Source organism: Leptonotus elevatus, chromosome 4 (assembly GCF_054856555.1).
Source record: "Leptonotus elevatus isolate MCC_2025b chromosome 4, RoL_Lele_1.0, whole genome shotgun sequence".
In the NCBI taxonomy this organism is placed as follows: domain Eukaryota; kingdom Metazoa; phylum Chordata; class Actinopteri; order Syngnathiformes; family Syngnathidae; genus Leptonotus; species Leptonotus elevatus.
Window position 1 is genome coordinate 19,175,864 of NC_141242.1, and position 15,963 is coordinate 19,191,826.

At 39.4% G+C, this 15,963-nt stretch overlaps 1 protein-coding gene across 2 annotated transcripts in view; it reads left to right on the forward strand.

Moving 5' to 3' along the window:
• The window catches only part of LOC147175930 (neural-cadherin-like), a 138,872-nt gene extending 131,781 nt beyond the window's left edge, over positions 1 to 7,091 (forward strand). For both annotated transcript variants that reach the window (XM_086073599.1, XM_086073600.1), the window contains one exon: positions 2,317 to 7,091. In XM_086073599.1, the coding sequence (XP_085929725.1) occupies positions 2,317 to 2,874 (558 nt within the window). In that variant the 3' untranslated portion in view covers positions 2,875 to 7,091. The remainder of the gene's footprint in view (positions 1 to 2,316) is intronic.
• The last annotated feature ends 8,872 nt before the right edge of the window (positions 7,092 to 15,963 follow it).

The following is a 15,963-nucleotide window of genomic DNA, read 5'->3' on the forward strand; positions in this document are numbered from 1 at the left end:
TTACTATTCAAACATTGCATTGCTGTTAACACTGCAATATGTATTGGGTTCAGAAGTGCCAGCTTTTTTTTTTTTGGATTCAAATAAGTGCTTTCGGTCATTATTTTTGTTTACCACTTGCTCCTATCACTTTAAAGTCCATAGATTGTTTTTGCTTTTGTCTATCATAAGAAGGAAATCTGGTTATTTCTTCAACTCTGCAAGTGTTCAGTGTAAAATCCAAATATGAATCCATCATATCCAGCAGAGAAGTTGCATTCTTTTGGATAGGTTCATTTTGTCTTGGCCACGAGCTGATGGCAAATTTTGCATACCTGCATTGTCAGCTCTGACTCACACCTGTTGAATGACAAGATGTCTGTCTGATTTATTTTCCAACCTGCGCTCGCTCCATCGGGAGCAGCCTGGCTGCCTTTGATTTACAAAACGCCGGTGGGCAAAATTATGCTGAGGTCCTGAACAAGAATGGAAGTGAAGCAGAGTTGACGGCCTCGCACAAAAAGTGGAGCATTAGACTTACAGCAGTGTCTTAAATGGATGAAAAAAAATAAATGTGATTTGCAGACACATTCATATGCACTAATACATATCAGAAGTTGAATTAAGTCAAGAGCAAGGACTGGCTGGGTCTGTAGCCCCAGAAATGGTGCCATGCCTGAAATAAAATATTGCTAGACTCTTCTAGCTTTATAATATAAACAGACACCAGTGATGTAAATGTAGCTGAAACTAAAAATAGTTATAGTAAATACATGCTTGCAGGCAATGAATCACCAAACAGCAGTGGGAGGGGGACAAATACTGACTTATGTCTGTCTTTCTTATTCAGTCTTCACTCTGGATTTTGACATCAAGGATGACATGTGGCAGACATTTTTTTTGTTTTCTTATTTGTCGGTTTCCTGTTGGATGTTATGGACTGCATGTCATTTATGTATTTCTAGTCTTGTTCTGGATGATTAATAATGTTATAATATTGATATTTTTACAAAAATATAACTACATGGTTATTGAGGATTAAAGATGTAGCTGGTCAATTGCTACAGTGTGATACATGAATAGTGTTATGCTCTATTTATTTTTTTACACACAGTGCTGTCACTCAGAAAAATGAGAGGAATTAAGGACAGCGTACATTATTTGTGATTTATTTTAAAGAGGTCATCTTTTCACTTTGGTAAAACCTAACTTGCTGAGTTGTCAAATAAGGTGCTGAGCTGTGTCGGCGGCCCAGAATTCTAGCTCACTGGTAGCGCTCTGTGCTGCCAAACCGAGGACGTGGTTTGTGGTGCAAATTCGATCCCCGAGCTGAATGGACGGATCGCGTAAATTGCTTGATAAGTGGGGCAAAAAAGATTGGGTTTATGGTTTATGTCATTATTTATTCATTTGTCAAGTTCCAAAGCGAGTTAAGTGTTTTGTTTTCTACTTATGCAGAGGATGAATGCGTTAAAATGATACAGTAGTTATAGTTATAATGTATGCCGTCTTTGAGTATCATTTAAGTATCTCAGACCCTAGAGCTAGCAAAGAGGAAATACCATCAATTCCATTGGTTGTAAGGGAAAGCCTGCTTTCAACTCCCTAAGAGGCAGACGTGTAAGTCAGTGAAAGATTCTGGTTTGTAACCCTGTGGGTAGTAGGTGGTGTCTGGTCGGGGCTGGATTTCACTTTTCTTTCTTTTCTTTGATCCTTCCTCGGGTCTCCTGACAACTTCACGACTCAAGCGGGATTCTGAAGTCTTAGGTGAAGGGTATGGGATTTTTAATAGGTTTCAGGTGAATTAATGAGCACAAACTCACACGCACGCACATATGCACACACACACGCACACACATATTCACGCACACGCAAAAAAAAAGAGAGGTAGAGAGAGCAATGATGATGACATGTTGAATTGGTAAGATTAGCGAATGAACAATACTGAGCTCTCTCTATAAATTAAAAAATAAATACGCATACGACAAATTCCCTTGGTTGTAAGGGAAAGCCTGCTTTCAACTCCATAAGAAATTGAAATTGAGCCATACAAAAGGCTGCTAATTCCACTATTTTAATAGTGCCGGTAATAGCTGCTTCCCCACTTTGCAATCAGATAATTAATTAATGGTCTAATCAATGGTGTTGTTGTTGCCAGCGTCTCCTCCTTCCAGCTGAATCTTCATCTATGTGTCAAGATCAGCTTCATTCGCTTGCACGTGAATGAGCTGAGCTCGATCATGTGGTGCTATCGGTTTCTATTATCTCTTGAGTTCCTAAAAAGATTACACAAGGGGCTTATTTATTAAATTCATTGGCTGCTCTACTTTCTTTCAGAACGCTTTCAACATGGTGGAGCTGCAGCGTTCCCTCCATCCAAGCCCGGCACAGTCGCTCCGCTACAGCTATCCACAAGGCAGCATCTCCTCCCCCGAGACTAAGCCCCCCCACGAGGGCAGCACGAAAGGGCTGTCAAACGGGAACGGCAGCGCCATCATAGCCCTGCGTCTGGCTGTACCCCCCTCAGAGACGGAGACCCTCTCATCCCCGCTGACACTCCGTCGCTCCAAGAAGCCCCTCTCCTTCTCCAGCCAGGACCTGGCCCGCTACCTGTGCGAGGTGATCAGAGACATGGAGCACCCGGAGGAGCTCGGCACCAGGACCACACCGCGTCGACCATCTGGGAAGGAGCGCGGCCTGGCGGCGGTACGCTCCCTCAGTGCATCTCAGGGTTCAGATATCAGGAATCAGGGGCCCCAGAGTAGCAGGATGGACAAGTTCAGAACCCTCCGAGCTGTGGTCAGTGACCTTAGAGGAGACTCCAAGCCTTCGGAGAGCCAGAGAGACAAAGTGAAGGAGAGCAGGGGGCAAGTGAACTGCGGCAAGAGCGGATGAGACACTTGACCAATGTAAGAAGGTGAATACTTTCTGAGGTTGGCGATGAATCCCAAAGGTAACTGATGACGATTATTTGGGATTCTGTGTACTGCCTGAGGTCTGAGTCAAATCTACTATAAATGTACTGGATTGCTGAAACTTTGAGCTGTGAAATTCTCTAAATGTATTGTTTACTTGGCATTGCGCTGTACAGTAAAGACTCTATAGCAGGGGTGTCCAAATCCGGTACTGGGGGGGCCACTATCCTGCTGTTTAAGATGCATCCCTCCTCCAACACACCTGATTCAAATGATTAGGATCATTATCAGGCTCTGGATCAAGATCAGAGCCTAATTATAATGCTGATCCTCTTTCCAAAACACCTGATTCTGGATCAGAATGATAATGATCTGGATTATTTGAAGCAGGTGTGTTGGATGAGGGAACTATCTAAAACATGCAGGATTGCAGCCCTCAACTACCAGATTTGGACACTTGATTCAAATGATCTGGATCACAGTCAGATACTAATCAGATCCTGATCCTGATCATTTGAATCAGTTGCATTGGAAGAGGGAAATTGCTAAAACATGCAGGATAGTGGCCCTCGAGTACCAGATTTGGACACTTGATCCAAATGATCTGGATCACAGTCAGATACTAATCCTGATCAGGATCAGAGCCTGATTATGTTCCAAAACAACTAATTCAAATGGTCATGATCATTATCAGGCTCTGGATCAGGATCAGAATGATAATGATCCTGATCATTTAAATCATGCAGGACTGGGGACCAGAGTTTGAGACATATAATCTGAAACATGCAGGATAGTGGCCTTTGAGGACCGGATTTGAACACCTCATTCAAGTGATTAGGATCAGAGCCTGATAATGACCCTGATCATTTGTATCAGGTGTGTTGGAGGAGGGAAACATCTAAAACATTCAGGACTGTGGCCCTCGAGAACCGGAGTTTGAGGCATGTGTTTTAGACGTTTCCCTCCTGCAACACACCTCATCCAAATGATCAGGAGGAAGGAAACATCTCCAACATGCAGTATAGTGACTCTTGAGGACCCGATTTGGACACACCTGCTCTACAGGAAGCTTTTTTGGAAGATCCTTGTGTCTAGGGCTGTTCGATTATGGAAAAAAAATAATAATTGTGATTATTTTAGATAATAATTGAAATCACGATTATTAAAAACGATTATTTTTTTGTTCAAAACAAGAAAATGTTAAAACATTTGAAAATATTAAGACAAATAAAATTATTTGAAACACCATAATTATATAAGTTATTTTTGGACCAAACAGAATTTTTAATAATATATATTATTTATGTTAGCAAAAGTTTTAAGTTGGGGTGCAGCGTGTGCAGTATGGCTTGTGGGGTGCAAGCTAATTTTGAAAGGGGTGTGTGGTGAAAGAACTCGTGTGGGCGTGCTTTAAAACAACTCAAAATTAATATTATTAGGGCTGCAGCTATCGAATATTTTGGTATTCGGTTATCCTACTGAAAATTCTAGCGAAAAATTGGGTAGAAATAGAAATATACCGATAGGCCTATATACTTTCTTGGTTTAAGAACAATTATAAATATAGAAGACAAAAAAACACATTTGCATGTAATAGTTAACAACCAACTGGTTTTCATTTTTAGATAATCCATTTTTTTATTCTATTAAATTTTTTACGTAAACTGTTTGTCAGCAAATCTCTCCCCGTAGATTTTGGTCAATGGAACGAGTGACGTCAGACCCACAATAGCGATTCTGTCGGCTAAATAAATAGCATATTTGAGTAAGCCTGGTTTGTTAATAAGTGATCAGTAGGAACAGCTAATTATTCAGGCTGTCAGCATCAAAGTGTGCACAGTCCATCAATTAATTTTCTGATCTGCTAATCCTCACGAGGGTTGCGGGCTGGAGCCTACCCCAGCCTTTGAAAAGTGATCAGTTGGAGCACTTTACCGTTGCTAGCTAGCACGGCTAGCTTGCTGCTTTGTGCTGGTCGCTCGCTGTTAGCTAGCAGTCGCCGCTAAACGCTGGCAACAGGCGCAGTACAATACAATGTCAGCATAATTGTGTCTTAGTGCTCTTAACTGGAGCTTGCACGTGACTTCAGGACTTTGTCTTACTGACGTCTGTCGCAACAGTTTGGGGCATTTCTATTGTCGTTGTTCACAAACTCTAAATAGACGAACGAGCACGTCGTCAGCCCTTAAACCGCGAGGACACGCTTCCGGAAACAACTTCAAAATAAAATGTATTGATCTACATATACTACTTGGTCAGGTAAGGTTTATTTTGAAATTGGGGTTCTCTCAGCGTTAGCCCCGTGTAATGTCATGCATACTACCGTTGGCTTGACTAATACTATCTCAGCAGGTATCCAAGACAGAAATTATGAGGACAGCCCTAGTATTAATAATCATTTTTGTACGATTATGCCCATTTTGTAATCGTGGAGGGTAATATTCGAAATCATAATTAAATTTCGATTAATTGCACAGCCCTACTTGTGTCAAAAATATACTCAACAAAAATACAAACACAATATTTACTTATATTTTGTTGAAGGCTTATGTGTTTGTTCCTAAATTTGTTACATTTGCAATTGTAAGCAGAATGGTAATACAAAAGGAGTCGATTTGCTTGGCAGAAGATTTTCCCTCAAGAACGTGATTATAGAAGAAAATGTGCAATACAGTTGAAGAAAACTGCTTTATTCAAGCCAGAGCTTGACGTTTAAAAAGGGCAGAGAGCCTGTCAGCACAGTAACCCGATCAACCGAGTGTGTAGCGCTTGTGTTGCTACATGATGCAAAGGGTGATCGTACCAGCCAATGACAGATGGCCTACCCCCTGAAAATGTTCCGTTTGTTTAGTTTCGGATGGAAGGAATTTATTAACAGTATAAACCAGTCCAGGGCCAGTCTGCACCAGATGAATGTATTACTGTCGTAAAGTCCTAGATCTGGGCGACATTGTGTGTAGTGGTTAGCACGTCTGCCTCATATTCGACGGGTTGGAAGGATCTGGGTTCAAATTTCTTGGTGAGCATGTTCTCCGGGTACTGCGGCTTCCATCCACATTTCCAAAACCTGCATGTAAGCTGAATTGACGAGTCAAAATTGCCCTTAGGTGTCAATCTAAATGTGAATGGTTGTTTGTTTGTCCTTATGTGCCCTGTGATTGACCGGTGACCAGTCCTGTCTTTCATCCAAGGTCACTTGGGATAGGCTCCAACTCAGCCATGACCCTAAAGAGTACAATCACAGTAAAAAAATAAAAATTAAAAAAAATCAATAGATGGATGGATGTTTCGAACCCGTGAGAGAGGGAAGTCAAAACAAGTGTTGATGTTTTTTGTTGAGTGTATTTGTCATAAAAGTTGTTTGCATAAAAGTCAAGTGGCAAATCTTAATATACTTTGTTTCGCTATTCGAGGCTCATGAAACCATTTATGTGATACATTATTTTCTTCATTTGCTTTATCAATTTCCTTTTAAATAAACGAGAAGCTTTGATAGTATTTGAAGTTTGATAGACACAAGTTTACATAACTCATGATTTCTTCTGATTTTAAGACCAAAAGTGCTTACCAGACAGAAAGAACAAGACAACATCTTTCTCATTTGCATAATATGAATAATCCGCTCCCGTTAATCTGTTTGCCTCCATTGCTGGGAGTGACTAAGGACATCATAGACCCAAATACTATATTGTGTTTTTCCTTTACCAGCTACGAGAAATTCTAATTTTCAAATAAATAAAAACTGTTGATTTTAGAATAAAACATTTAAAGCCAGTGTAACCTTGTGGCCTAAATTCAGATGCTTGGAGGTCCCAATGGACCTACGGAACCTTTAATTGGCCAGCGTTGGAGTTGAGCGGTAGTGACATTAAACCTCACGGGGACAAGGTTTCTGCATGCCTTTTGTGGTCTTTGTCGGCACCCACATGTGCATAATGCATCTTGCCACAAGATATGAGCAGCAAAGAGGATGGATTTATACTCCCAGAAGTGTTTAAGTAGCTTTACATTAAGCTATTTGAGAATTAATGGATATACTATGCATAAGTAAAATCAGATTAGACATAATGGCAGAGTGCATCTGCTTCCTATTAATATTATTAATGCCCATGTTTAAAACACTTTTACTTTGTTATTATTGAATGTATACTGCCCCCTGTTGACAATCCTTTGCAACTACGCTAAACGTGGAAATGTTTGCAAAAGCAAAGTAAACCAGAAGGATTATTGACCACATGATGAACAAATATGTCCTTAAAAATAAATAAATAGATAAATAAAAACGATGTGCTCGTTTTTATTTATCTATATATTTATTTGTTTATTAGCTCTAATGGGAAATGTAGGATTAATTTAGCAAAGCGTATTCACTGCATTTTATATGATCTTATTCTTCCACACAGGGCACGCTGAAGTAATAATTTAGGCTGTTTAGTAAAAGAAAAACTTACTCGCGTTAAAAAAAACAACAACATTCAAACCAAACTTTATAAAATATAATTTTTTTAACGCCATGCAGTGCGAGTGAATCTATCCGACTCTAGAGGGCGCTATAAGTCAATAGAAGGGAAACCACGTAGTTAAACTAGTATGTAAAGTAAGATCATTTAATCATACCCATACTAGAAATTAAATAATAGATAATGGATGGATATTATTATTATTATTATTATTATTATTAATATTATTATTATTATCACTGAAGGTGTAATGTTCAAATGTTGCACTAAAATTATATCACACATATTGGACTTTTGATCAGTTTTAGTCGCAGTATTAGTATCAAAAGTCTCTCCATCAGGTAAATAATCATATGTGTAAGTAAACAAAATAAATAACAACAGAACTAACGTGTGGACAGAGAATACACAACATAGATGGAAATGTTCAACATTTGATTGGTTCATATTTAATTTAATTGTTCCCTATTAGAAATAATGCAAATAGAGTTACTGTGATTTGATTCGCGGTGATTAAATGTTTTATTGTTGGCATGGGTAATGGCAAAAAAAGAACATATTATTCAAGCGTAATTATTATTAATAGTAAAACTTATAAACAATAAAACATTGGGTGTTTGCTAATATGGCTTCTCATCGCTGGTATTCCTGTTGATGATTATATACAGTATTCACATTAAAAACAAAAAAGCACCAATATAGCACAAAAAATAACACAACGAAAGAGGAGATGGTCGTGAGGGTTGTGATGAAGAGAATATTGATTCTGCTTTGTCGTGTTTTGGTTAAAGTTTGTGATTTTAAGATACAAACCGGATACTTGTGTTAATTTTGTCAACGAAAACTAAACAAAAATTATTTTGTCAATGTACATTTTTTCACCGGACTAAAACTAGACTAGACTAAAACTTTCATTAATAAACAATAACTAAATCAGTATGCATTTTTGTCGACTAATAAAGACAAGACGAAAATGTACTTCACTTCATAATAACTGGACTAAAATCTAATTTTAATTCATGAACAAAACAAGACGAAATTACCAAATTTTGTAAAATCTTGTCTCACTGTGACACTGTCATGTGACATACAGTGAACCCCCCCCCCCCTTCAAATAGTATAGTAACCACTTGTTGATATACTGTATTTGTGTGAGAAGATGAGAGAAAATTTTATATGAAATAGGTTTAGATCCAAAATGTTCACTATAATCTGCTGATAAAAAATATACAGTGACCAAAACTAGACTAAAACGTTGACAGTTTTTGTAGACTAAAACGACATGAATTAAATTATGTTTTTTGGACTAAAATGAAGACTAAAATGCTAGATTTATAGTTGACTAAAAATGGACTAAATAAAAACGGGATGACGTTGACAAAGTATGATTAAAAAAAAAACTAACAAGCGGGATTGGAACTTGACGAAAACTGTGATTAAATTTTAAAAAATGGCGGATAAAATTAACACTACCGGATACCCTTGAAATTTAGCTTCGGAACATGCATTGGCTCTGCAAAATGTACAAACGGTTACCTTGGAATCAAACAGTGAAATGTGATACTTACCCACTAATAGGGTGGATGATAAGTGACAGGATGCATTTATGATGAGGCCTAAAGTGTGTCTGGCGGGGGTGGCGTGGGGTTTTGTGGCGGCGCTTCTGAGTGTGGAGGTGGAGCAGCATGCTTGATGTGACAGCTGGAGATTGTAAGAATGAGGCCTGACACAGAGCTACACGGCCTCCTCAGCCCGGGCCAGACTGTCAGTCAAGTCCCTCAATGATTCCAGCTCTGTTTACTCTGGTGTTATTAACGTATGAGTGCATGTGATGCTTTATGTGTGTGCATGTGTGTGCGCGTGGCCATGTTTCTCCTCAGGCGATAGATGTGGGAGAAGTGACAGCGCGGCGTGGCCCTCTGTCAGTCGCCCCGCGAAGTGGCATGCGTGTCAGCTCTCCTGACAGACACTCTCATACTGCTGGCCAGCGATGGCGGCTGCAAATGTGGGACATGTCTTGTGACAGAGCAACACAGCCTACGCGACATCTCCAATTCGAGACAGGACGTGAGCAGTCCACTTTGATGGGAGGAGGTCACTGCTCAATGTGCGGCCTCTACCAGGAAGACTGAAAGCTGCGGTGATGTCAACACAGTCGGAGACAGAGCAACTAACAGAATACCTCATTTGGTCTTTTGTTGTCACCTTCATGCTGGGGGGGGGGGAAGCATGTGTTTGTCATAGATGGGCTTAGGCAATTTTCACTGTAGTGTGTGACGAAAGCAGCCAAAGCGCTCTCTGCAGATACATTTAACTAGCTTGAAATTAATACTTTCATTGGGACTGGTGAGAGGAAGTGGAGTCATTTGTTTAAATGACACGATAAGCCAAAGTTTTGCAAAGATTATCGAGGCAGGTGCAGGGATATCTTCATGACACACTTTTTTTCATTTTTTAAATATATAACTTGGTGTAGCTCAAAGTGAACAACACGATTAGCAAGAGGTCACTTGAGCCCATCGATTTTTAATAGCGCTTGTCCTTATTAGGGTTGCAGCAGGTAACCCAGATGTGAGGCAGATGTGCTGGCACTCACTGTGCTGCCTTATTATTAATATTAGATGGAAAATAAATCTGTGTAAATATAGGTTTGATATAAGATTACACGTGCATGCGTTGTTCTTATTTTACAGTCACTCATTACCAGCTAACATTGTCATACTAACACTAATTTCACAATGTTCCATTGATTTATTTTCACTGTGGAAGTTAGCAGTGATGTAGAACTCCATTTCAGATGTAACCATTTCACATAATTCAATATTCTCAAATCTCAATCCGGAAACGCTTTTACCAAATCTGCCGTGACGTTGTAGCGCCATCATGCACTGGCGCCTGCCCACCGACAGAGAGCGCTCTTCGCCGTCCCTGATCTCTGACTCAGAGACTCTGACCACGTCCAAACCTTCAGCTTTGTCTCCACTTAGATACTTTATCCCCTAGCCTGTGCTTCATTGCTCGGGCACTCCAGCACCACCTCTCAGAAATGCGTTGGCCACACTCCATCATTGACTGTATTGAGAGCATTTAATGACACAATCGAGATGGATTCTGCGAGCCGTTGATTTATCGATCAGTCCCCCCGGCTAAACTGTGAATACTCAAACAGTTACCAATCACCTCCAGAAATCACCTTGCTACACAGCCTCTCTTTTTCCAAAGTTGTAAATGGTCCCCCCATAGCGCTGCGGGTGACTTTGGGACAAAAATGGATTGAATATTTGCAGGGATTACATGAACCGCCGACACAGATTCTGGGAGGTGTTTTTATGTTGATCGTGGCCATTTCAGGCTGTCAGCGACTTGATCCATCCATCAGTGAGGAAGAGGAGGGTGGAGCAGAATAGTGTTGGTGAGGAAGAGAGGGCAGAGCGCAGAGCGCCTGACAGATGGGCTTAGTGAGTGAATCATTGACAGCGGCCTGCAAACGGATGCTGGTTCCATCAATAGCCCAAAGCTTGTGTGATGAATTACTGCAGACAGACAATGCTGAGTGAGCAAATGTGTTTTTAACAAAGCCAGGTGAAAATATCGCCGCTTTCACAGCAGCACACAATAAAGCATAATTCACATGCGTGGAGGCTTGACTTTGATACAAAGGTACACACAGTCCTGCACAGGTCTAACATTGAAGGAAAACATTGATATTTTGTACCTTGTCACACCCTCAGTATTGTTTACTATGACTGTTTTGTGCAGGTTTTGCATACGTCACTGGCCACATCACTGATAAAAATAAAAAGAATAAATGATGCACACTGAGAACAATTTCCACAATAAGATAAAGAGTAGGGATGGGTGAGGACTGATACCAGAGTATCGGTATTGGACCGACACTCAGCCTTATTTCAAGGTATTGTGATACTATTGTGGTTGTTTTATGATCAGGATGTAGAAATTAGAAGACGAATAGAAAACTGCCATTCATTTCATGAAATTGTAAACAAAAATGTCATATTGAGATATATAGGACTTTCCTTACTATTGTCTGTCATTATAAATTTCATGTATCACAGTGTACTATTGGTATCGGTACTTGGCATCAATGCCAGTACTGCAGGAGAGAATATAAATAATCTGATCTAAACTGATATTTTTGAATAAAACAAAACAATAGAAAATGTAACAAACTGTCATATGCATTGAATGTTATTTTGACAGCCCACTATCAACATTAATTTATTTACTGCTATTGACGGCTATAGATAAAAATTAATTTGTAACTATTTCTATTAGTTTAATATTTTTTCCTACTTTTGTTAACAAGAGTATGAAAACCTATAATTTTTTTTATTGTACATTTAGAACAGATATAAAATGTGTGATTAATTGTGAGTTAACTAGTGAAGTCATGCGATTAATTATGATTATAAATTTTAATCGCCTGACGGCCCAAATTTTTAGTAATGTTTTCTTTTCTTTTGTATTCATTCATTGCCATTGACGGCTATAAACGTCAAAAAATCATTTAAACTATTTCTATTAGTTTAATATTTTTTCCCATTTTTGTTAACAAGAGTATGAAAACCTAGACTGTTTTTATTGTACATTTAGAACAGATATAAAATTTGTGATTAATCGTGAGTTAACTAGTGAAGTCATGCGATTAATTACAATAAAAAAAAAAATAATTGCCTGTAATTTTTAATAATCTTTATTTTTATTTTTATGAATTTATGGCGGTGTTAATAAACCGATTAAAAGCAGCCTAACGAAAGGAAGGTCAAAAATACCTTGCAAAAACTGGCAACCTGTATGATAAATAACACAATTAGCAATAAAGATATCAATATTAGATTAGATTGCTATTATACAGGTTGTAAATTCATCATAAACAGCCAAAATAATATGAGGGCCTCCCAAAATGTCTGCCTGTCCCCATTAGAAGTCCACCAGGTGCTGCTGGGAACAATGGCAGACCGGCACGCGGATCAATGCCAAGCCAGTGACGGCCTCTCATTCCTTCAGCAGTGGTGATAAATGACACGGTCCATATGTTTCTGCAGCACACCCTCCCTCCGCCAGCTTCCTTTGTCTCTACTTCTAAAAGGACTCGCGAGCTTTGAACGCATGCTTTGTCCAAACACAATTAAACCGCATTTTGTCCACGGAATGATAACGCGTTTGCAAATAAGATGAGGTGCATCCCCTCATGCACTAAAATGTTGTTTTCACCCCAGAAGAGTTTTCTTCTGCAGTACCATGGTGATGTCAGTACAGGTAGCAGAACTGTGCCCCCCTACCTCACGGGTCCCAGGTGCCTTGTCAGCTGTCAGGGACGTCTGACAGCAGACAGAGATGGCATGACCAGCGGGCTGGGCTGTGTCGGACGGGTCAGCCGTCAGCGCTGTGGACAGACAAGCATGTGGCAGTGATCTCCCTGTGACAGGCTGTCAGAGGTGCCGCAGAGCCACCTCGCAGCAATCTCCTGTCATCCCACCTGACTGCAGACAAGAGGGCCAGCTCGCCATTCTCCACCCCCCCACCCCCGCCCACGCGCTCCGGCTTCTTCTTCAATCCGTGAGTGATTTTCCAAGTGAATGTTTACTTTGATTAGGTTCAGTTCTCTCTCTATAAGAGGACGATTCAAAAAATGTGGCCATTTAAAGAAAACAAGCAACCAGTACATGGGCTTGTGTGTTTAGCTTAAACCACAGTGTGGCCCCGTACTCTCTCTGTTGGTGTCTGACAGGTGACATTTGGAGAGGTGGAGGAGATGTATGTGCCATTTGTATCTATGGCGGGGCCAGAGCATGTTGCGTGACCTGCAGGACAGCGACACGCACACACAAAAGATACTAATCTTGTGCGGGGATCGATAAAGTACAGAGAGCCTCCAATAACTGACCACTGTCAATCTATCTGTGCTGTGGTAGTACAGCCATTAAACGTCTCTTGTTAGAAGAGTGGGGGCGAAACCACACACATATTATTGTGGAAGAAATGTACAACAGAGTGTAAAATAATACAGGCAATGTCATATTGTTTATAAACTATAGTTATTTCAAACAAACAAAAAAGCACTAGACTACATCTGTTAAAGGTGATGTGGGGTGGTCCACAGCCAGGGTTGGGAGGGTTACTTTTAAAATGTAATCCATTACAGTTACAAGATACCTGCCAAAAAATGTAGTTAGTGACGTAATCCAAGTACCATCATATTCAAGTAATGTAACTGGATTACTTTTGGATTACTCCAATATTGAGTATGCTCTTGAAGACAAAATAAAAATAAATATTACCACAATATATATTCTATACAATGTGCCCCTGCTATTTACGGGTGACAGGGACCCGGGCAGCCTACAAATAGCAAAAATCCTTGTGTAATTAAAAAGCATGTAGGCTATTGATTGATTTATTGATTGATTGAAGGCCATATGCTGTTTTCGAACTGTCACTGAAAGCAAGGCCCTCTTATAGATAGATAGATAGATAGATAGATAGATAGATAGATAGATAGATAGATAGATAGATAGATAGATAGATAGATAGATAGATAGATAGATAGATAGATAAGATAGATAGATAAGATAGATAGATAGATAGATAGATAGATAGATAGATAGATAGATAGATAGATAGATAGATAGATAGATAGATAGATAGATAGATAGATAGATAGATAGATAGATAGATAGATAGATAGATAGATAGATAGATAGATAGATAGATAGTCATCCAATGAGGATGACGATGCGTGACATCAACTGCAAAATGAACTTAGCCGTGTATCTGTTATGTATGATGTTTAAATAGTGAATTGGTGGGAGGAAGATTTGTTTGGAAGGTGTAACTCACATTATGGTTGTAGGCTAGCGGGCTAGCTAGCAAGAAGCTACAGCGCGTAGCATGCCGCTGGACTCTCAGCTCAAACTTTCGCTCCGAGTAAGTTCCAGTGAATACCGGTCGCCATTTCCTCGTCCCGTCCGTGAAGCTTTTTCAAAAAGGACACGACTAGTCAGTTCGTTTGTTCCCACCTCCCCGACATGTAGCAACGGTCCCACTCGCTTGGGCGTGCACGCGCTCTCTCTCGCACTGTCCTTCTCTCTCTCTCGCTCTGTCTCTCCCTCTCTCTCGCCCTCTTTCGCACTCTCTCTCATCGTAGAAATTGTAATCCCTCAAAGTAATCCCCATTTTTAATAAATGCACCTGTAATCTGATTACATGTTTTATCCTGTAACTGTAATGGAATACAGTTACATATTTTTTTGCAATCTGATTACGTAACGGCGGTACATGTATTCCGTTACTCCCCAAGCCTGTCCACAGCCCTGTGACCCCGCATTATGTGAATCTCACAATGACAATCAAAACAAAAGACATTTGTGGCAAGATGACATTTTTTGCAATCATTAATTGGACCTTGACAAGGAGCATAAAGTAAAGGAAAATGTTTTTGTCCGACGGATTTGTTTTGGCCTGTCCGGGACGCTTCTGGGCAAAGATTCAACGTTATATCCTCCAGCAAGCCACGGAGGCAAGAGACTATCAGGGGCATAGGCAAATATTGCTGTGCGAAACCCCACTCCTGATTGGTGGACTGGTTTCACGCTCGTTCCTGGTTGGCTGATGTCCTCTGCTTCCTTGGGCGTCAGTTTTGAATGTTGTAATTACAAACAGCAACAGAAATCTGTCGGACCATACAACTTAACTTATTAGAGATTTTTTATTTTGTTTGCTCTTTTAGTTTTTAATAGCTTGTTGGCATTTTTTGCATATCATGAGTCAATTTTTAAATTAGTGTCTCAATGTCAGTAAAAAAAATAAAAAAAATACCGAAGGTTTAATTGAAGCAACTGACTCTAGTTGTTTGTTGAATTTTTGTGTTTTTAATTGTGTTGCAAAAATGTAATAATAATAATAATAATAATAATAATAATAATAACAATAACAATAATAACAACAACAACAACAACAACAACAATAATAATAATAATAATAATAATAATAATAATAATAATAATAATAATAATAATAATAATAATAATAATAATAATAATAATAATAATAATGACTTGGGCTATCAGATAGGCAATATTCAGAAAAGCTCTATATCAAGTTTTTTTTTACAAGTAGTAGGTGTTATAGACTTGTAAAAGTTTTAAATTGGGGATTTGGATGTCGTATTTCTCCCACTTTTAAGAAAAAATATTATAGTGATGAGGAGGGCCATGACACATTTTATTTTGAGTCCATGCTGTGGCCACCAAAAATGAAAGGCGGGCCACAAATGCCCCCCGAGCCATAGTTTGGAACTATGTTCATTACTAATTTACTGTAAACAACAGCCCCAATTACTGCATATATGGCATTAATGTAATTACAGATCATCAAATCCATCACAGGTTTAAACAAGAGATTATGGTTCAAATTTGTGAACACATTCAGTTTCATGTGTAACAGAGTGATAGGAAGAAAAAAAGAGTGCAGATGGAAAGGACCAGCCCATGACCTGAAGCGTTCCACATCATGTGTCTCAATTGGTGAAGGCACTGCTGCATCAGGCCTTCAAAACCTTCTCTGTTGCCATAAACACTGCATACTAA